Genomic DNA, 19,465 nt, shown 5'->3' on the forward strand with positions numbered 1-19,465 from the left:
GCCCCCCTCACCAGCTCATTCCTCATTGTAAACCATGAATCCTCTAGGCCCCCCTTGGAAACAGGCCTCTGGTGGGCTTCCCAGTCTTATGTGGCGTATCCACTCTAGCATGCCCACTTTGCCTAGTCTTTCACCATCTGGGATGCCAATTTGGGCATTTTTTAATATAAATTTATTTATTTAATTTATTTATTTTTGGCTGCGTTGGGTCTTCGTTGTGGTGAGTGGGCTTCTCATTGTGCTGGCTTCTCTTGTTGCAGAGCACAGGCTCTAGGCATGTGGGCTTCAGTAGTTGTGTCACGTGGGCTCAGTAGTTGTGGCTCGCTGGCTCTAGAGTGCAGGCTCAGTAATTGTGGTGCATGGGCTTAGTGGCTCCGTGGAATGTGGGATCTTCCCGGACCAGGGATCGCACCTGTGTCCCGTGCATTGGCAGGCGGATTCTCAACCACTGCGCCACCAGGGAAGCCCCCAGTTCTGGCATTTCTACCTGGCTTGCGGCTCCTCACTTTCTCCATGGTGCTAATGCCAACCTTTCAGCATGTCTGCACTGTTTCCCAGGGTTCTTGCCTAGGTGTTAAATCTTGCATCCTCAGGGAGTTATCCCATATTATACTTTATCCACTTTACGATACATCCCCCTTTGACTCCAGCACCCTCAGAAAATCCAGTTCCATGTTTATTCTCCTGGCAAGAGGCAAGTAGAAAACTGTATAAGACAAGTCTGGCAGCAGGTAGGTGGAGGACACTCTTCAAGTTTTAAATGCAAATTATGAAAAACATTGGAAATAAGATGAGGAGACAGTCCTGTCCTACTTGCATTGGGCAAAGGTGTTGTTTTCCTTCACATAAAGCCCTCCAAGTCATTTATCTTAAATTTTACTTTATTTTTTAAGGGTTTGATTTCTGTTAAAGCCTATCCACATGTGCTATAATTTAGGTGAGACCTCAAATTGAGTACATACAGCAAACCTTGTGTCTCATATTTCATGTTTGTATGTATAAATCCTGTTAAATGCTAAGTGTCTTTAACACACTTTGTTCAGTGTACAGAGTTCTACTTCTCATATGAAATGCCCCTTCCATACCCCTCCTCATCCGTATTTTTAGATCCTCACTGAAAATGATTTTCTTATCAAATCCATATAGTTTTAGATATTGCTGTACTGAAGCTAGTTTCTTACTGCTCTAATTTGTTTAAGTCCTGGATTTTAGGCGGCATGGACTCATCATCAGAGACAAGTTGCTGAGGAATAAGAAGAAAAAAGCAAGTGCTGAGGAGCAGACAACTCGTCTTTCCTACCTTTATTTCACTCGTACGTTTTTTCACTCCCAGTATGTCTTTACCTAAGTGTCTTCAATACTTGTTTGCTCTCCCAGCTTTTCTAGATCTACAGATTCTCCTCGTAGTTTTAGGCCACTTTGAAAGGAAATGATCTGAGAAGGTGGGAGAGAAAGCAGAAGAGCTGACTGGAGGCTCTTGTATCCTTCCCTCGTGGGGGCAAGACTGCGAATGGGCTGGACTCTCACTAGAAGAGGTGAAGTGACGGAGGACATCAGAAACGGAAACCCAGACCCTGAGCTCATCTTCCCTTTGGTGTGAGGCCCCATCCCATGAATACATATTTATATGTAATACAGACAACTCAGTGAATTTGCTCTCAGCTTTAGGATCCTGTTGCCATAGGACTGCCTAGCAAGTCCAGAGCTCACATGCATTTTGCAGTCAGCTCACAAAAGTTTTAAATATCGTATTTGTATCATTTTATATCCAAGAAATATATTCAGAGACAAACAGCTGGAGGAAGGCTGAAGCATTTCCTCGTATGGATTCATGTCTTAGTCGCTCATCTTCTAGTGGGGAAGTGTTACTGTCGCCTTGCATTTCCTGAAAGCCGTTAAAGAATTTGAAAAATGATAAAAACCATAATTTTACTTTAAAATATTTGTGAAGAACATTGATGTAAAAATCCTTTGTAATTTTTTGTAACAGACTAAAACAAAACTGAAGGCTATTTTATGAGTTTATAAATGTATGATTTTAAAATGATAAGCTAGGAATTGTAATCTAATTATTCAGTACTTACAATAACATCTGAAACTTTTTATAAAAATATTTTATAAAGAAGCTATAATATCTCCTGCCTTTGTCTTGGTATGGGAACCAGTTCTAAGTTGTTGATGATATGTAGATTTTATAGTACCTCCTCTCTATAATGGAAAACAAAATCTAATTAATAGTAGCCTAACATTTATATAACACTTAATAGTTTGTAAAACACTACCACATATATCTTCTCATTTGATCCTCAAGACAATTTTATAGGCAATATTATTGTATCATTAGCTAATTTTACTAGTCAAAATCTTTATCCTCCCAGAGGTTAAGTAACACTCCAAGTTTTCTTGATTAATCAATTACAGAACCAAGATCTGACCTACATCTTCTGACACAAAAGTACATGCTCTGTATATTATACTGCTACCTTTTGCTTGGGTAAATTATCTTGGTCAAGTTTTTTGATCAATATGGACTTTATCTTTCTCTGCAAAATACAGGCAATATTTAATAGATTCTAAAGGATATTTTCAGCCCTATATATCATTTTCTTTTGCATATTCTTCACAGACATGAAAGTGGATAATTTTTTTTTTTTTAACCTACAGGACCAACCATAAGGGAACTAGATATAATCAACCCCTTATCAGATAGAGTTAATTTGCCACATGGTGATTCTTTCCCAAGACCTAATCTAAACCTGATTACAATGTCTATCCTAATACCTATATCTGGTGAGGTCATAGAAAAATAGAAATAAAATGAAAAATTTGGATAACTATCATGAATGTTTCCTTTGGAAATTAACTTGGTGAAAAAAGAATTTAAAATATTAAATTATTCAATATTAAATTATTCTAACACTAATTCAGAATGCACCCCTATGTTCATAGCAGCACTATTCACAATTGCCAAGATATGGAAGCAACCTGTGTCCATCAACAGATGAATGGATAAAGAAGATGTGATAATATATATATATATATATATATATATATATATATATATATATACAATGGAATACTACTCAGCCATAAAAAAGAATGAAATTTTGCCATTTGCAGCAACATGGATGGACCTAGAGATGATCATACTAAGTGAAGTAAGTCAGAAAGAGAAAGACAAATATCATATGATATCACTTATATGCAGAATCTAAAAATTACAACAAACTAGTAAGTATAACAAAAGAGTAGCAGACTCACAGATATAGAGAACAAACTAGTGGTTTACAGTGGGGAGAGGGAAGGGGGAAGGGGCAAGACAGGGGTAGGAGATTTTAAAAATTACTAAATATTCAACTATTAAGTATTCAGACAGTGGTTTGTACAAATTTACATTTCAATCCCAAGAAAGAGGGTCTGAGAAGCATAGATCAAGAAACTATATTCAGGACTTCCCTTGCAGTCCAGTGGTTAAGACTCCATGCTCCCAATGCAGGGGGCATGGGTTTGATCCCTGGTTGAGGAACTACGATCCTGCATGACCCACGGCACAAAAAAAAGAAAGAAAGAGCTATATTCAGCATAGCTTTCTAAATAGTTCTCTAATTATATCTTTCATTCAGCTAATTTAATACAATAATTATAACAATTCTCTGAATGGAGGAATACTGTGTAATATCTGTACTATTGCAAGGTCAAAAAGCATGGGTTCAAGTTGTGATTTCTCCATTTTAGCTGAGTGACCTTGAGCAAGTTGTTTAATGTTGTTGTGGTTCAGTTCCCTGAGCTGTAAAACAGTACCTCTGTTAGAATGGAGAGAACTGAATGACTTAAATGGCTTAATACATACAAATCATTAAGTACTGCGCCAAGTACACCATGAGTGCTGAATAAGTGAAAGACAGTACTATTAATAACCATGTTATGTTGCTACTGTTACTATTACATCTGGCAAAATCCTTAAAACCTATATGATATTCTACCTCCCATAGACCTTTAGTCATCTTCTAATCTAGGACATTTCATGAATTTTTTTTCCTCAAACATTGATTAAACTTCAAGGAAAGGGCCTTAAAGCAAACTTCTTTATTCTTTTCCTTGGAGGTAGGTGGCAAGTTTAAATAGAGGTCAGCATAATCTAGGTTTGTGTCTGAGCAAAGAGGAAATGCTGGGAATCCAGGAAGTTTGTCAATTTTTTTATACAAAATGTGTCATGCATATTCTTTACTGCCAAGTCATGTTACTAATCTCATAAAAATACTTTTTAACTTATTTGACCTCAAGAAGAGTACACCATAGTACTCCTCCTGGTTACAAAAAGAGAAATAACACCGGGCATGAATTAAAATGTTTTAACTAATTGACAACGGTAAAAGCAAGCTGCAAATTTTTACCCTACTCTGAGTAGAACAAGTTTTACAATTAATTTTAAACTATGGGCAGAAATGATCTTTAAAGAAATGATGTTGTAGAATTAAGCAAACACATATCACTAGCCCAGTAACATATTCAAAATTAATATAGAAAGGATATTTGGTGGCCTCATGGTAGGGTCACATCTGTTGAGAAAGGCTGTGGTCTGGTGTTGACTGAGGATCAAAAGATAGACAACATGGGTTTTTAAACCTGATAAAACTCCTTACCTGTTAATATGATTAAAAGAGCTGCCTATATCAGGGCTTCCCTGGTGGCGCAGTGGTTGAGAATCCGCCTGCCAATGCAGGGAACACAGGTTCGAGCCCTGGTCCGGGAAGATCACACATACCACGGAGCAACTGGGCCCCTGAGCCACAATCACTGAGCCTGCGCGTCTGCGGCCTGTGCTCCGCAACGAGGGCACTGCGATGAAGAGTGGCCCCCGCTCGCCGCAACTAGAGAAAGCCCTCGCACAGAAACGAAGACCCAACATAGCCAAAAATAAATTTTAAAAGGGGGTACCTATATCAGAAAAACTCAAAATAGAGGCTTACGGGAGACGGAGGTTCCTTCCCTCTCGTGTTCTGCCGTCCTGGCTGCTTGAGCTCCAGCTGCTCTTCACGCCAGCCCTGTGCGCAGTGGGAGACAGTAAGCAGGAGTAAATGTCACAGACCACAGACCTTATTTCTTACGGAGACCTCCTGGAAGTCCGGCCCAACACTGACACTTAACATTTCACTGCCCACTTGGTTATGTAGCTGTGCATCTCTGAGACGGCATGAGACGGGACAATGCAGTCTTTTCCTCTGAGTGGCAATCTTGGTGTTCTGCTATGGGTAGGGAAGGAGAGGAGAACTGCTGGGGTAGACAATTAAGAGCCTGAGCCGTCATTCATCTAAGTCATGATTAAAGCAGTTCTATCAGTTCCAGGCAAGCAAAAGCCACAATATTTGATGGAGATCTTTGAGACATTAACCACAATGCAAAGTGCCTGTCTTCAAGTGTCTAAAGTAAAAATCAACACATTACTGTTTGGGTAGCAGGGGTTGGCACCGACAAGTCTAACATAGCTATGGAACAGTGATTAAGTCTGGGCCATGAAGTCAGGTCACCCAGGTTGGGCTGCAGTTCATACCAACTGTATGAACTTGGGTAAGTCACGTGACACCTGAGATTCCTCATCTGTGAAGTGGGGAAAATGTTACCTATTTGTTGAGGTTGTTGTGAGAATTAAATAAGTTAAAAATGGAAAGTTAATCAGTACAGAACTCTGCTGAGACCCAGTTGATTGATGTTCAATAAATATTGGCTGTTATTAAAATTTATATTTTATTAGTGTTATACTGAAGGCACACATTATCTAAAAGCCTTCATACTACATAAAGATATATAATGAAAACAAAAAATTCAATTAAATGTATATATTAGTTTTATGCTTATTAAATTTACATTTTAGACCACACATTATTACTGTGTATAGAGTCTAATAATCTATATTTCACAGAGAAATTTAAATAAATACACAGACTGCTAAAGAAAACTGCAAAAACTTCATAAGTAGTACTGTATTTCTCTTTATTATGAATTTTTAGCATACATTTTTGCAGTATTAATAACCAAGAAAGTCATACATAGTATCCAAAAGAGAGAATAAAAGAATACCCTTAAGCTTAAAAATCATTTGATCCTAATTAAATCACAAGTATATTATAGAATGAAGCCCAGATTCCTATTAGTGAAATTCTATCTATTTAAAGCTTTATAAAATCTACTCAGCATTCTACATTAATGTCTTGGAAATAATCAGCTCTCTGATATTATTTATAAAGTATACTCATTAAAGGAACTGTAGAAATCTTGGTACACTGATGAATTGCACCCTCCAGTGGAAAAAATTATCCGTAAAAACTTAGTATGCTTCTGCAATACAGGTTTACTGCATTAAAATGTGCTTTCACCTAAACATTTTAATGTAATTATGTTTTATAACCTGCAGTAATATACATCTACCACTATTCATTTCCTCTGGGTCTCCACAGAGTTGCTCTGAGTTTCAGAATCTATTGTGTAAACAGGCCATTAAATGCTGGGAAAGTAAAAGAGGTTTAAATGAAAATATTAAAAAGAAAAAGTAAAAGATAAAATTGGACATGCACAGGCATAAATTGAGTATTTTCTAAAAGAATATCTTTTACTCTGTATTTCATATAGAAATAGTTTAGATATATTATACCATATCATCAGGCAAATGTTTCATTCTTCTTCAAAATATACATGATTTTTTCAATTGGAAAAATATTACTGCTTGTCAAATTATTATTTTTCAGAAAGAACTGAAAGGCTGAGCCCGTCTCTACGTTTTTCACTATCGTCTGAGAAGCATACAAGCTGACACCAACAGGATGTAAGAGGTATGTTTTGAACACAGATCAGTTTGACTCCAAAACTGAACTCATCCCACAATATTCTATGCCAATCCTATGGTTACCGACCCCTTGCTCAATCTTCTTCTGCTTCTCGTGAATCAACAGCACACGATCAAAATCAGGAACAGGTATCACCTAAAACTGAGGTCCTTTTCTTAGCTGTCATCCCTCCTTGAAATTCCTGCCTCCTTTGCTTTCCTCTCTCTGCTGCAATGTGACCTCAAAAATCCCCTCTATTTTCCCAATTCTTCTCTAGCCTTGCCTTACACACCATACACACCAGGCAAAATGAAAGCCTAATAATCCAACTTGAGTGCCTTCTATCCTAGCACGCTCATTAGAGGATTTCCAAACCTCTTCCTTTCAGATGGTCATACTAAGAAATACCATTTTCTCTATGTGCTGCCACTTTGCGAAACAAACATCTGCTGTCCTTGACAAATCAACTTAAAGCTTTCTCACAAAAGAAAGCAAACACAATTTTTATCTTTGTTACCTGAAGCTCTGACAGCCCAGGGCCTAATTCTGACATCCTCTGTCTCCCCTCTGCTCCTTTGATCTTGTCTCTTATCAGAAACCCTTCTGGAACCAGCCTAGGCATTGAGCTGTCAAGTTTTGTTCTCACCCTTCTTGAATACCTTCCTCAACTTAATTCAATGTTTTAATGTTGCTGGTTCCAGGTTTAATTTCTACTTCTTCAAAGTTCTTTATTTACTCCATTTGTTTTACTTATTTATGAATATTTCTACTTTATTTTACTTGGTCCTTCTTTTCATCTCTTTAAAAATGTAACCCACACTCCCTCAACTTTTTATTTTTTTACTTGAAATGTAGTTGATTTATAGTACTGTGTTAGTTTCAGGTATAAAGCATAGTGATTCAGTATTTTTGCAGATTATATTCCATTATAGGTTATTAAACAATAATGGGTAGAATTCTCTGTGCTACACTGTATATCCTTGTCGCTTACCTTTTTTATATATAGTAGTTTGTATCTGTTAATACCATACCCCTAATTTGTCCCTCCCCGCTTCCCTTTACCCTGTGGTAAGCACAGGTTTGTTTTCTGTATCTGTGAGTCTGCTTCTGTTTTGTATATACTGTACATTCATTTGTATTAGGTTTCAGATTCCACATAGAAGTGGTATTATATATCAGTACTATTTGTCTTTCTCTGTCTGACATTTTACTAATATTCTCTAGGTCCGTCCACGTTGTTGCAAATGGCAGTAGTTCACCCTTTTTATTCTGAATAATATTCCATTCTGTATGTATACCACCACCTCTCTTTAATCCAATCATTTGTTAATGAGCACATGGATTGCTTCCTTGTCTTGGCTATTGTAAACAGGGCTGCTATGAACACTGGAGTGCACATATCTTTTCCAATTAGTGTTTTCATTTTTTTCTGGATATATATATCCAGGAGTGGGATTGCTGATCATATGGTAACTCTACTTTTAGTTTTTTAAGGTACCTCCATACTGTTTTCCATAGTAGCTGCACCAATTTACATTCTCACCAACAGTGTAGGAGGATTGCATTTCCTCCACATCCTCTCCAACATTTGTTATTTGTAGATTTTTTGATGATAGACATTCTGGCAGGTGTGAGGTGATACCTCATTATGGTTTTGATTTGCATTTCTCTAATAATTAGTGATGTTGAGCATTTTTTCCTGTGTCTGTGAGCCATCTGTATGTCTTCTCTGGAAAAATGTCTATTCAAGTTTTCTTGATTGGATTGTTTGTTATTGAGTTGTATGGGCTGTTTGTATATTTTGGAAATTTACCCCTTGTCAGTTGCTTCATTTGCAAATATTCTTTCCTTTTCCATAGGTTGTCTTTTTGTTTTGTTGATGGTTTCCTTTGCTGTGCAAAAGCTTTTAAGTTTAATTAGGTCCCACTTGTTTATTTTTGCTTTTATTTCTTTTGCCTTAGGAGACTGATCCAAGATTGCTGTGGTTTATGTCAAAGAGTGTTTCCCCTATGTTTTCTTCTAAGAGTTTTATAGTTTCATGTTTTACAGTTAGGTCTGTAAACCATTTTGAGTTTATGTTTGTATATGCTGTCAAGGAATGTTCTAAAAGATCTATATTTTTTACTCCTCTACCCCACATTTTGTGTTTTTATGTCATATTTTACATCTTCATGTTTATCACTTTACTGTTTACTGTACTTATAGTTGCTTTCACAACTTTGTTTTGTTTTGAAATCTATATACTGGCTTATTTAAGTGATCTTCAATCCTTACTATATATTTGTCTTTCCTGTTGGGATTTTCCTTTTCCTACCGATTTTTGCTTCTTTTCCATTTAGAGGAGACCCCAAATGCGAAAGCAAACTTGAGAAAGAACAAAGCTGGAGGCATCACACTTCCTGATTTCAAACTATACTACAAAGCGATAGTAATCAAAACAGCTTGGCATTGGCATGAAAACAGACACATTGATTAATGGAATAGAATCAAGAGCCCAGAAATAATCCTGTGCATATAAGGTCAATTAATTTTTGACAAATGAGCAAGATATATAACAAGGGGAAGATAGTCTCTTCAATAAAGATGTTGGGAAAGCTGGACAGCCACATACCAAAGAATGAAACTGGACTCCTCTCTTAAGCCATACACAAAAATCAACTCAAAATAGATTACAGACTTAAATTTAAGACCTGAGACCATAAAACATCTAGAAGAAAACAGGTGGTAAGCTCCTTGACATTGGTATTAGCAATGATTTTTTGGATTTAACAACAAAAGCAAAAACTAGCAAGTGGAACTATGTCAAATAAAACTTCTGCACAGAAAAGGAAACTATCAGCAAACTGAAAAGGCAACCTTCAGAATAGGAAAAATTATTTGCAAACCACATACCTAGTAAGGAGTTAATACCCAGGGTTTCCCTGGTGGCGCAGTGGTTAAGAATCTACCTGCCAATGCAGAGGACACAGGTTCAAGCCCTGGTCCGGGAAGATCCCACATGCTGTGGAGCAACTAAGCCTGTGCACCACAACTACTGAGCCTGTGCTCTAGAGCCCGTGAGCCACATCTACTAAACCCGCATGCCACAACTACCAAAGCCCACGTGCCTAGAGCCCGTGCTCTGCAACGAGAAGCCACGGCAGTGAGAAGCCTGTGCACCTCAATGAAGAGTAGCCCCCACTCACCACAACTAGAGAAAGCCCGCACACAGCAATGAAGACCCAACATAGCCAAAAATAAAATTATTTTTAAATGGGCAAAGGACCTACATAGACAATTTTTCAAAGAAGTCATACAAATGGCCAACAAGTACATGAAAAGTTGCTCAATATTACTAATCCTCAGGGAAACGCAAATCAAAACCACAATATGTCACTTCTCATTCATTAGGATGTTTATTACCAAAAAGACAAGATAACAAATGTTGATGAGGATGTGGAGAAGAGGAAATTCTTGTACACTGTTAGTGGAAATGTAAACTGGTACACCACTATCAAAAACAGTATGGCAGTTCCTCAAGAAATTAAAAATAGAATCATTATCTCAAAGAGTTATATGCACTCCCGTGTTTATTACAGTATTATTCACAAGAGCCAAAATATGGAAACAACTTAAGTATCTGTAGACAGATGAATGGATAAAGAAAATGAGATATATATACATATTATCCAGCCTTAAAAAAAAAAGAGAAGGAAATCCTGCCTTTGCAACCTGGAGGCATTAGACTAGTGAATAAGCCAGACAAAGACAAATATGAATACTACTTGTTACCCCTCATATGTGGAATCCAAAAACAAAAAAAACTCATAGAAACAGTAGAAAAGCAGTGGCCAGGGGCTGGGAAGTAGGGGAAATAGGGAGAGTGATAAACGGGTACAAACTTTCAGTTATCAGATGAATAAGGTCTGAGGATCTAATGCATAACATGGTGACTATAACTAATAACATTGTATTGTATAATTGAAATTTGTTCAAAGAGTAGAACTTAAATGATCTCACTAAAAAAAAAAAAGTAAATATGTGAGGTGATGATGTGTTAATTTGATAATGTATTAACTTACAACATATATGTATGTCAAATCACCACATTGTACACTTTAAATTCTTACAATTTTATTGTCAATTATAACTCAATAAATTTGAAAAAAAAGTTTTCCTCTAGGTAGCAGAGAAGTCCCTGCGATTACATTAAGTTTTATAGTCATTGTGTTGTCATAAGGTGAAAAAGCTTTCTTATTCCTTGCCCAGCATATGTGACATGCTCTGACTTTGGAGTCTAAAGTCTAAGGGGCTGTAAGTACTATGACATTACCTGACACCTTTTCTTTATGGTACTTAAAAAATATATACATTTTTCCTCATTATAAAAATACATGTTTATAATAGAAAAGTTGAAATTTTTTTAAAAAAATTGAAGAAAAGAAAATCTTATGTCACCCCACAACCTAGAGAGAATCCCTATTAATATTTTGATGCAATGTTTTCCAATCTTTACTCAGTATATTTTTTTTATACATGTGACCATACCATATGAACAAAAAGTACTTTTACACATAAAAATTATGTAAGCATTTTCTATGCTACTACAGTTACAAAAATGAATATACCATTGCAAAACTACAAAAATGAATATATCACTTTTATTGAGCTATCAGCTCGGTGCTTTGTGACCACCTAGAGGGGTGGGATAGGGAGGGTGGGAGGGAGGGAGATGCAAGAGGGAAGAGATATGGGGGTATATGTATATGTATAGCTGATTCACTTTGTTATAAAGCAGAAACTAACACACCATTGTAAAGCAATTATACTCCAATAAGGATGTTAAAAAAGAAAAAACTACATTGAGCCACCACTTCACTTCCTTAAGATGGCTGTGATAAAAAAAGACAGACAATAAGGCAAGGATGTGGAGAAACTGGAATTCACAATCCTCATTCATTGCTGTTGGGTACATACAATGGGGCAGTCACACACACACACACGATATATATATATATATAATTCATATAAAGTTTACCTCTTTAAAATTTTTTTTTAGGTTTTTTTTAAAATTTAATTTTATTTTTGGCTGCCTTGGGTCTCTGTTGCTGTGCGCAGGCTTTCTCTAGTTGCGGCGAGCGGGGGCTACTGTTGGTTGCGGTGCACAGGCTTCTCACTGCAGTAGCTTCTCTTGTTGCAGAGCACGGGCTCTAGGGCGTGCGGGCTCAGTAGTTGTGGCACGCCAGCTCAGTAGTTGTGGCTCGCGGGCTCTAGAGCGCAGGCTCAGTACTTGTGGCGCACAGGCTTAGCTGCTCCGTGGCATGTGGGATCTTCCCGGACCAGGGCTCAAACCCATGTCCCCTGCATTGGCAGGCAGGTTCTTAACCACTGTGCCACCAGGGAAGTCTCAAAGGTTACCCTTTTAAAGCATACAATTCAGTGGTTTTTAGTGTATCCACAAAGTTGTACAACTATTACCACAATCTAATTTTAGAACACTTTCATTACCCCAAAAGAAACCTGTACCCCTCAGCAGTCGTTCCCCTACTCCCTTTTTCCCTAGACCCTTACAACTACTAATCTACTTTCTGTTTTTGTGAATTTCACTATCCATTTCATATAACTGGAATCACACAATATGTGGTCATTTACGTTTCACTTCTTTCACTTGGCACAGTTTTTCAAGATTCATCCATGTTGTAGTGTGTATCAGTACTTTAATCCCTTTCATGGCAGAATAATATTAAATTGTATGAACATACCAGATTTTGATTATCTGTTCATCAGCTGATGGACATTTGGGTTTTTTCCACCTTCTGGCTAAAATGAATAATACTGCCATAAACATCTGTTTATAAGTTTTTGTGTGAACATATGTTTCCAGTTCTCTTGGGTATATACCTAGGAGTGGAACTGCTGGGTCATATGGTAACCCGTGTGTTTATCTTTTTGAGAAACTGACAAAATATTTTCCCAAGTGGGTGCCCCATTTTATGTTTCCACTAGCAATGTATGAGGATTCCAACTTCTCCACAGCCTTGCCAATGCTTGTCATCTTTCTAATTATGACCATCCTAGTTGGTGTGAAGTGGCAGGTATGTACTTGTGGTTTTGATTTGCATTTCTATACAGACTATGATGTTGAGCATCTTTTCATGTGTTTATTGGCCTTTATATATATCTTCTTGGGAGAAATGTCTATTCAAATCCAATGTGCATTTTAAAAACTGGGTTATTTTATTTATTTTTACTCATAAGATTTTAAAATATATTCTGGATACTAGAACCTCATCAAATTTATCATATGCAAATACTTTCTCCCATTTTCAGGTTGTCTTTTCACTTTCCTGATCGTGTCCTTTCCTTTTGGTACTTTTACTAGATGGAGGGCTTGAATGTCACTTTCCAACCATGCTTTTCTTACTTTTAAAAAATCTCTATTGTTCCTTGCAGAAACTAACAGATAGCTAGCCTGCAAAACTGAATTCCAGCCCAGCATCACAATGCAGAATTTTGAAGGGTGGACTTGAAGTTAATAGTTAATAACTTAATAAATGGCAAATAGGAAGGTAAGAGTTCATTATCAATTATAAATTGTTTTTTTTTTTAACAACAACAATAAAACCTTTGATACTGTTGACCCACTCTTTTAAGTGATTGTTTCCATTTCATTGATATCTGTTCTTTGTTGTTTCCAGCCTTATAACCTCTTTGGAATTTGGTGTGTGGGGGGTGTGTGTGTGTGTGCTGATTTCTTAAAATGAATGCATAGGTCAAGGATTTTCAGTTTTTCTTCTAGTGTGAGCATTTAAAGTTAAAATTACCCTCTAAACATGATTTTAGCTGTCACATTTGTTTTGATATATTTTTATTATTATTCAGTTCAAAATATTTTCTAAATTTTATTGAGATTATTTTCTTTTACTTTGGGCTATTTAACTATGGGCTACCCATGTATTAATGAATTTCCAAACATTTGGGGTTTTCAAGTTACCTTTTTTGTACTAATATGTATATATAATAATGTTATATATATAATTAGTATATAAAATATTATGCAATAGTATACTTATCTTTTTATATAAGTAAATAAAATAGTATATAATATGTATACACAAATGGATAGATAGAAATTTATAAGTATATATTATAAAATATATAGATAATTTAGTACAGGCATACATGTTTGAAATTGTTATATCTTCTGCATGGATTGCAAATTATATTATTATGATATGTCCTATCTCAAATAACTCATTTATGTTAAAGTCTATTTTGTCTTATATTAATATACATACATCAATCTACCTTTGGTTAGTATTTGCATAGTGTATCATTTTCCAAACATGTCCTTTTAACTTTGTCTGTAATAATCAAGTTTTTGTAGTAATCAAGTCTGTAGTAGCAAGTTTTTGTCTTTTTTTTCATTCAGTCTGGCAATGACTGTCCTTTTAAAGGAATAGTTTCGTCAATTTACAGTTAAGTAATTAATTATTACATTTGGTTTTAAATCTACCATCTTACTATATTTTTCTATTTGTTTCAAATGCTGTTTCTTTTTCTCTCCTTTCTTTTCTTCATCCTGATTCTTTCTTCATTGTTCAATTTCCCCACCTCTATTAGCCTATTTATTAAACATTTAATTTTGATTTTAGTAGTTACTCCAGAGGTTATAACAAACATCCTTGAGTTAATACAGTTGTATATAAATTAGAACTTTTAACACATGCTGGACAGCACAGCACCTTAGAATTTCTTAATTCAATTCAATATATCTTGTCTTTTATGTTATTATTTTGTTAATCCCACAGTCATTTTTATTATTATTTTCACAATTTGCATTTACTCATGTTATTATTATTTTCCTTCACTACATTGCTTCCATCTGTGATTTTTCCCTTTGCCTAAAAGTCTCCATTTGGTATTTATGGAAGTGTGAGTCTGCAGTTAGTGAATTCTCTCAAGATTGGCTTATTTCAACTACTTTTATCTTGCTCTCATTTGAAGGATTTGTTCTGGCTCAGCAGTTATCTTTTTTGAGCGTCATTAAGGTATCATTAAGATGTCTTTTGGCTTCCTAGGCTTCTATTGGGAAGTCAGCTCTTGGTCTAATTTTGCTCCTCTAATGCCAATACTCTTTTTCCCTATGCATGCTTTTAAAAATTTTTTCCTATCTCCAATTTTCAGTAGTTTTACTATGACATGCCCAATTTTACTTTTCTTTGAACTTATCCTGCTTGGAGTTCCTAGTATTTCTTGAATCTCTGGCTTGATATCTCTCATCAATGGGAAATTCTCAGCTATTATCTTTTAAAATACTGTCTCTTCTTCATTGTCATTCTCCCCTCCTGCTTCTGTGGTTCTATTAAGATTTGTGTTTGGTGTTTTATGTGTTCTACATATTTCTTTTTCCTCTTTTCTGTATTACCCATTCCTGCTTTCTTTATGTTTTATTTTGGATATTTCTTCTGATTTATCCTTTAGTTCAATAGTTTCTCTTCAGCTCTTTCTAATCTTAGGTTAAACACATCCATTCTTCTTAATTTCACTTATCATATTTTCCTTTCTAGAATTTCTATTTGATTTCCATTTTCAATATTCTCTGTCAGTTCCTTGAACATATTACTCATAGTTTATTTGTTGTTGTTGTATTGGTCCAGTAACTTCATTTTCTTGATCTCCTGTGGATCTGTTTTGTCTGTTTGTCTTTTACTCTTTTGGAAATATCCTCTGTGTGTATGCATGTTTGATTCAATGCTGGATATTTTATATTAAAAATTAACAAGAGTCTGGATGACATCACCTTAATCAAGACAGCATTTGGTTTTGTTCCTGGCAGGCAGAGAGGCTAAGAGAAGCAATTCCTGATTGTCTTTCTCAAAGGAATAAAAATGTTAAGGGCTTCAGTGCTGTGATGGGTGGTCTATTTCCAGTACATTCTTACTCATAGGTTAGGCCTTTCAGAGTCCCAGCTGAAAACATGGGGTGTTTATTAGGGCCCTTCCTTTCTCAGGGTCCTTAAATTTCAATGTTTATCTCCCTGCCTCATGAGTCTGTCAAGGATCTACTCATTTTATCAGCCTTTCAGTTGCTTCTTTCCAGTCAGTAATTGCCTTTAGGGAGAAGCCCCCACCTCCCAAAGCCAGATCACCTCTTTGAGCCTCTTTTTCTTGCAGACCAGGCCCTCACAATTCCTCACACATAACCCTGAGCTATGCCATGCATCCAAAACAGTAGCTTTTGTTAAAAAAACATTTTGTCCTAGCTGTTCACAGCAGGAGAATTGGTTCCAGCTACTTAATTCACCATTGCTGATACTGGAATTCCTTCATGCAAAAAAATTTTTAAGTTTATATGGTTGATTTAACAATTTTTTTCCCTTAATTGTTTCTGAATTCTGATTCGTGGTGAGAGAGACCTTCACCATTTTACTGTTATTTAGAAGCTTGTGTTTTGTTATAGTTCTTTTATGGTTTTAGCTTTTACATTTAAATTTTTGATCCATTTGGGATTTATCTTGATTCACTGAGAAGGTTATATACAACTTACTTTTATTTCTGATGCCCACCTCTTTATCTATCTTCATTTATTGGATATTGTATCTTTACATCACAGACTTGAAATTTTACCTTTTTATATAGTAAATTAACCTGTGAATTTGAATCTCTGGAATTTCAATTTTTCTATTGTTTCATTGTATGTCCCTGTTCAAGTGTCTGTATGATTCTTTTTTTTTATGACTTTAAGATTGACTGCCATGCAATATTCTGCATGTATTTCAAATAAATAATTTGATCAGTTATGATATATGTATACACTAGTGAAACCATCACTACAATCAAAATAATTAAAATTTTCTTGTGCCCTTTTAAAATTTATCACAAACTCTGATGCCACCCATTGTGACTAATCATCAAACTGTCATTTTAATCTGCAGTTTCTAGACAGTTGATAAATGGAATCATGTAGAATATACTCATTTTGTCTTTTATTCAAGTTATTTTGAGACTCATCTATGTTGTCATCTTTGGTATTAGTTTGTTCCTTCTTATTGTTAAGTAATAGTATTCTATATATTTGTTTATCCATTCACCTGTTGTTGGATATTTAGGTTGATTCCAATTTTGGGCTATCACAAGTAAAGCTGCTATAAAATTTTGTATATAAGACTGTGTGGATATAATGCTTTGGTTTCTCTTGAATAACGATGGAATGGCTAGGGCTTCCCTGGTGGCGCAGTGGTTAAGAATCTGCCTGCCAATGCAGGGGAAACGGGTTCGAGCTCTGGTCCTGGAAGATCCCACATGCTGCAGAGCAACTAAGCCTGAGTGCCACAGCTACTGAGCCTGCGCTCTAGAGCCCCCGAGCCACAGGTACCGAGCCCACATGCCACAACTACCGAACCCCACGTGCCTAGAGCCCGTGCTCTGCAACAAGCCAATGCAATAAGAAGCCCACGCACCACAACGAAGAGTAGCCCCCCCCACCGCAACTAGAGAAAGCCACGCACAGCAACGAAGACCCAGCACAGCCAAAAATAAATAATTTTTTTTTAAAATGGAATGGCTAGCTTGTACGGTATGTGTAATTTTCTGAAATTGCTCAACTATTTTCTAAAGTGCTTGTATTCCAATAAGAAGTGAATGAGATTTCCAGTTGATCTGCACCTTTATCAACACTTGACACTGTCAGTCTTTATAAGTTTAGTTATGCTTATGGATGTATCTCACTGTGGATTTAACTAGCATCTCCTTTAAGATGCAATTTAAAGATAAGATCTTTCATGTACTTATCTTCTTTCATGAAGTGTCTGTTCTAATATTTTGCTCATTTTACGTATTTTTTTCCTTCTCATTAGTTGCAAGAGTCTGTTTTATTTTGGGGGCATATGTTTCTCAAATATCTTCTCCTAATCTTTGGCTTGCCTTTTGATTTTCTTAATTGGTTTTGAAAAACAGAAGTTTTTAATACTGATTAAGTCCAATACATTGATGTCTTTAAATCTACAGATCAATTTGAGGACAACTGACATCTTTACAATATTGATTCTTCCAATCTATGAATATAACATATTTCTCCAATGTCTTCTTTAATTTCTCTGAGTTGGATTTTAGGGGGAGTTCTCAGAAAACAATGGCCCACAGGCCAAAATCAGCTCATGGCTTGGTTTTTGTATGGTCCGTGAGATAAGAATAATTTTTACATTTTAAAGGATTGTCATAAAAATGAAGAATAAAGTGGAAAAGATACTGCTCACAAACCTAAAATATTTCATATCTGGTCCTTTACAGAAAAGTTTGTCAGCCCTGTTGTAGAGAATTGTGTATAGAGGTCTTGAACATAACTCATTAGATTCATTCCCAGGTATTTAATACCTCTGATGCCATCAAGTAACATCTTTTATGACTAAGTTTATTTAAAATGTTACATGCCTGGTACAGAGTGGTTGTTTAATGGATATTCAACAAATAAATGAAGAAAAACATTTTCATTTTCAGAAATAAATTTGTGAAACAGCCTGCTAAAGGATGCTGAATTAAGACCATGACAGATCAGCAAAAGGAAGACACAGGAAAGAGATTCTGAAGAGTGTAGATTTCCTTTCTGTCTTGGCTTTCTTCCTCTGCACTTTCCTTTTCGGTCCCCCACCCCACTGCTACTTCCTCTGACAAAGACTTCTGACACCTTAGGGACATGGATGTTGGTGCTATACGATCGAGGAAAACATACAGGCATTATTTTTTCAATTTTATTTTCTTACTGTTCATTGCTGGTGTGTTAGCGAGGGTTCTCCAGAGAAACAGAACCAACAGGATAGATAGATAGAGGATAGACAGACAGATATTCTAAGGAACTGGCTTGCATGATTAATTCTAAGGGCTGATAAGTCTAAAATCCATAGGGCAGGCCTGCAGGCTGGAAACTCGGTTAAGAGGTGCTGTTCCAGTCTCGAGTCCAAATACTTCAGGGAATCAGGCTGGAAACCCAGACAGAGTTTCTATGCTGACGTCTCCAGGCGAATAGCTTCCTCGGTGAAGCTTAGCCTTTGCTCTAAGACGTTCAACTGATTGGATAAGGTCTAACAAAGATTCTCTCCTTGACCAAACTTTAATCAGGTGCCCCTAAACTCCCTTCTCAATTAGGCTCTGACTTTTGAACTTCTGTTAGTTGTCTCTGCATTCCTCAATTTTAGCAAGGATCCTACTCAGTCAGTTTAGCCAGAATCTCCCACCCTCAATATCTGACATCTGGTTCCTCCTCCTCCTCCTCGAGCCCTGTCTGATCACCCCACCTGCCTCCCACAAGAACCCTGTCAGGTCAGTTTAGCCAGAATCCTGCCCCCACTCCGCCCCCCTTACCCCTCTTGTTTTCTCTTAGCCGTTTTCCGTTCACGGACATGCCAGCCACGCCCAGCCGGCTCCTGGGCTACAAATTCCCACCTTCTCTTGTCTGGAATTGAGCCCAATCTCTCTGACCTAGCAAAAAACCCCACTGTAGTAGACGCCCTGAATAAAGTTTGCCTTACCGTTAACAAGTGTCAGCGATAACTTTTCTGTAACTCTTCCATCCACAGGGGACTCGGACATGGGTTCACCAACCTGGTCACCCATCCTATTTGGCTTCAGCCTCTGCCTTATTTTCCTCGTGTCTGTAAAATCACAGGA

The 19,465-nt window shown here is 36.5% G+C and overlaps 1 protein-coding gene across 2 annotated transcripts in view; it reads right to left on the reverse strand.

The window, feature by feature from the left end:
* CRB1 (crumbs cell polarity complex component 1) overlaps window positions 1-19,465 on the reverse strand; it is a 280,936-nt gene extending 261,471 nt beyond the window's left edge. Inside the window, exon 1 of one of the 2 annotated variants that reach the window (XM_067020765.1) lies at window positions 19,327-19,465. In XM_067020765.1, coding sequence (XP_066876866.1) covers window positions 19,327-19,411 — 85 coding nt within the window. In that variant the 5' untranslated portion in view covers window positions 19,412-19,465. Of the gene's footprint in view, window positions 1-4,970; window positions 5,016-19,326 lie in introns of those variants that run through there. The other variant, XM_067020771.1, reaches the window with a different exon arrangement.

This window comes from Kogia breviceps, chromosome 1 (genome assembly GCF_026419965.1).
Source record: "Kogia breviceps isolate mKogBre1 chromosome 1, mKogBre1 haplotype 1, whole genome shotgun sequence".
NCBI lineage: Eukaryota > Metazoa > Chordata > Mammalia > Artiodactyla > Physeteridae > Kogia > Kogia breviceps.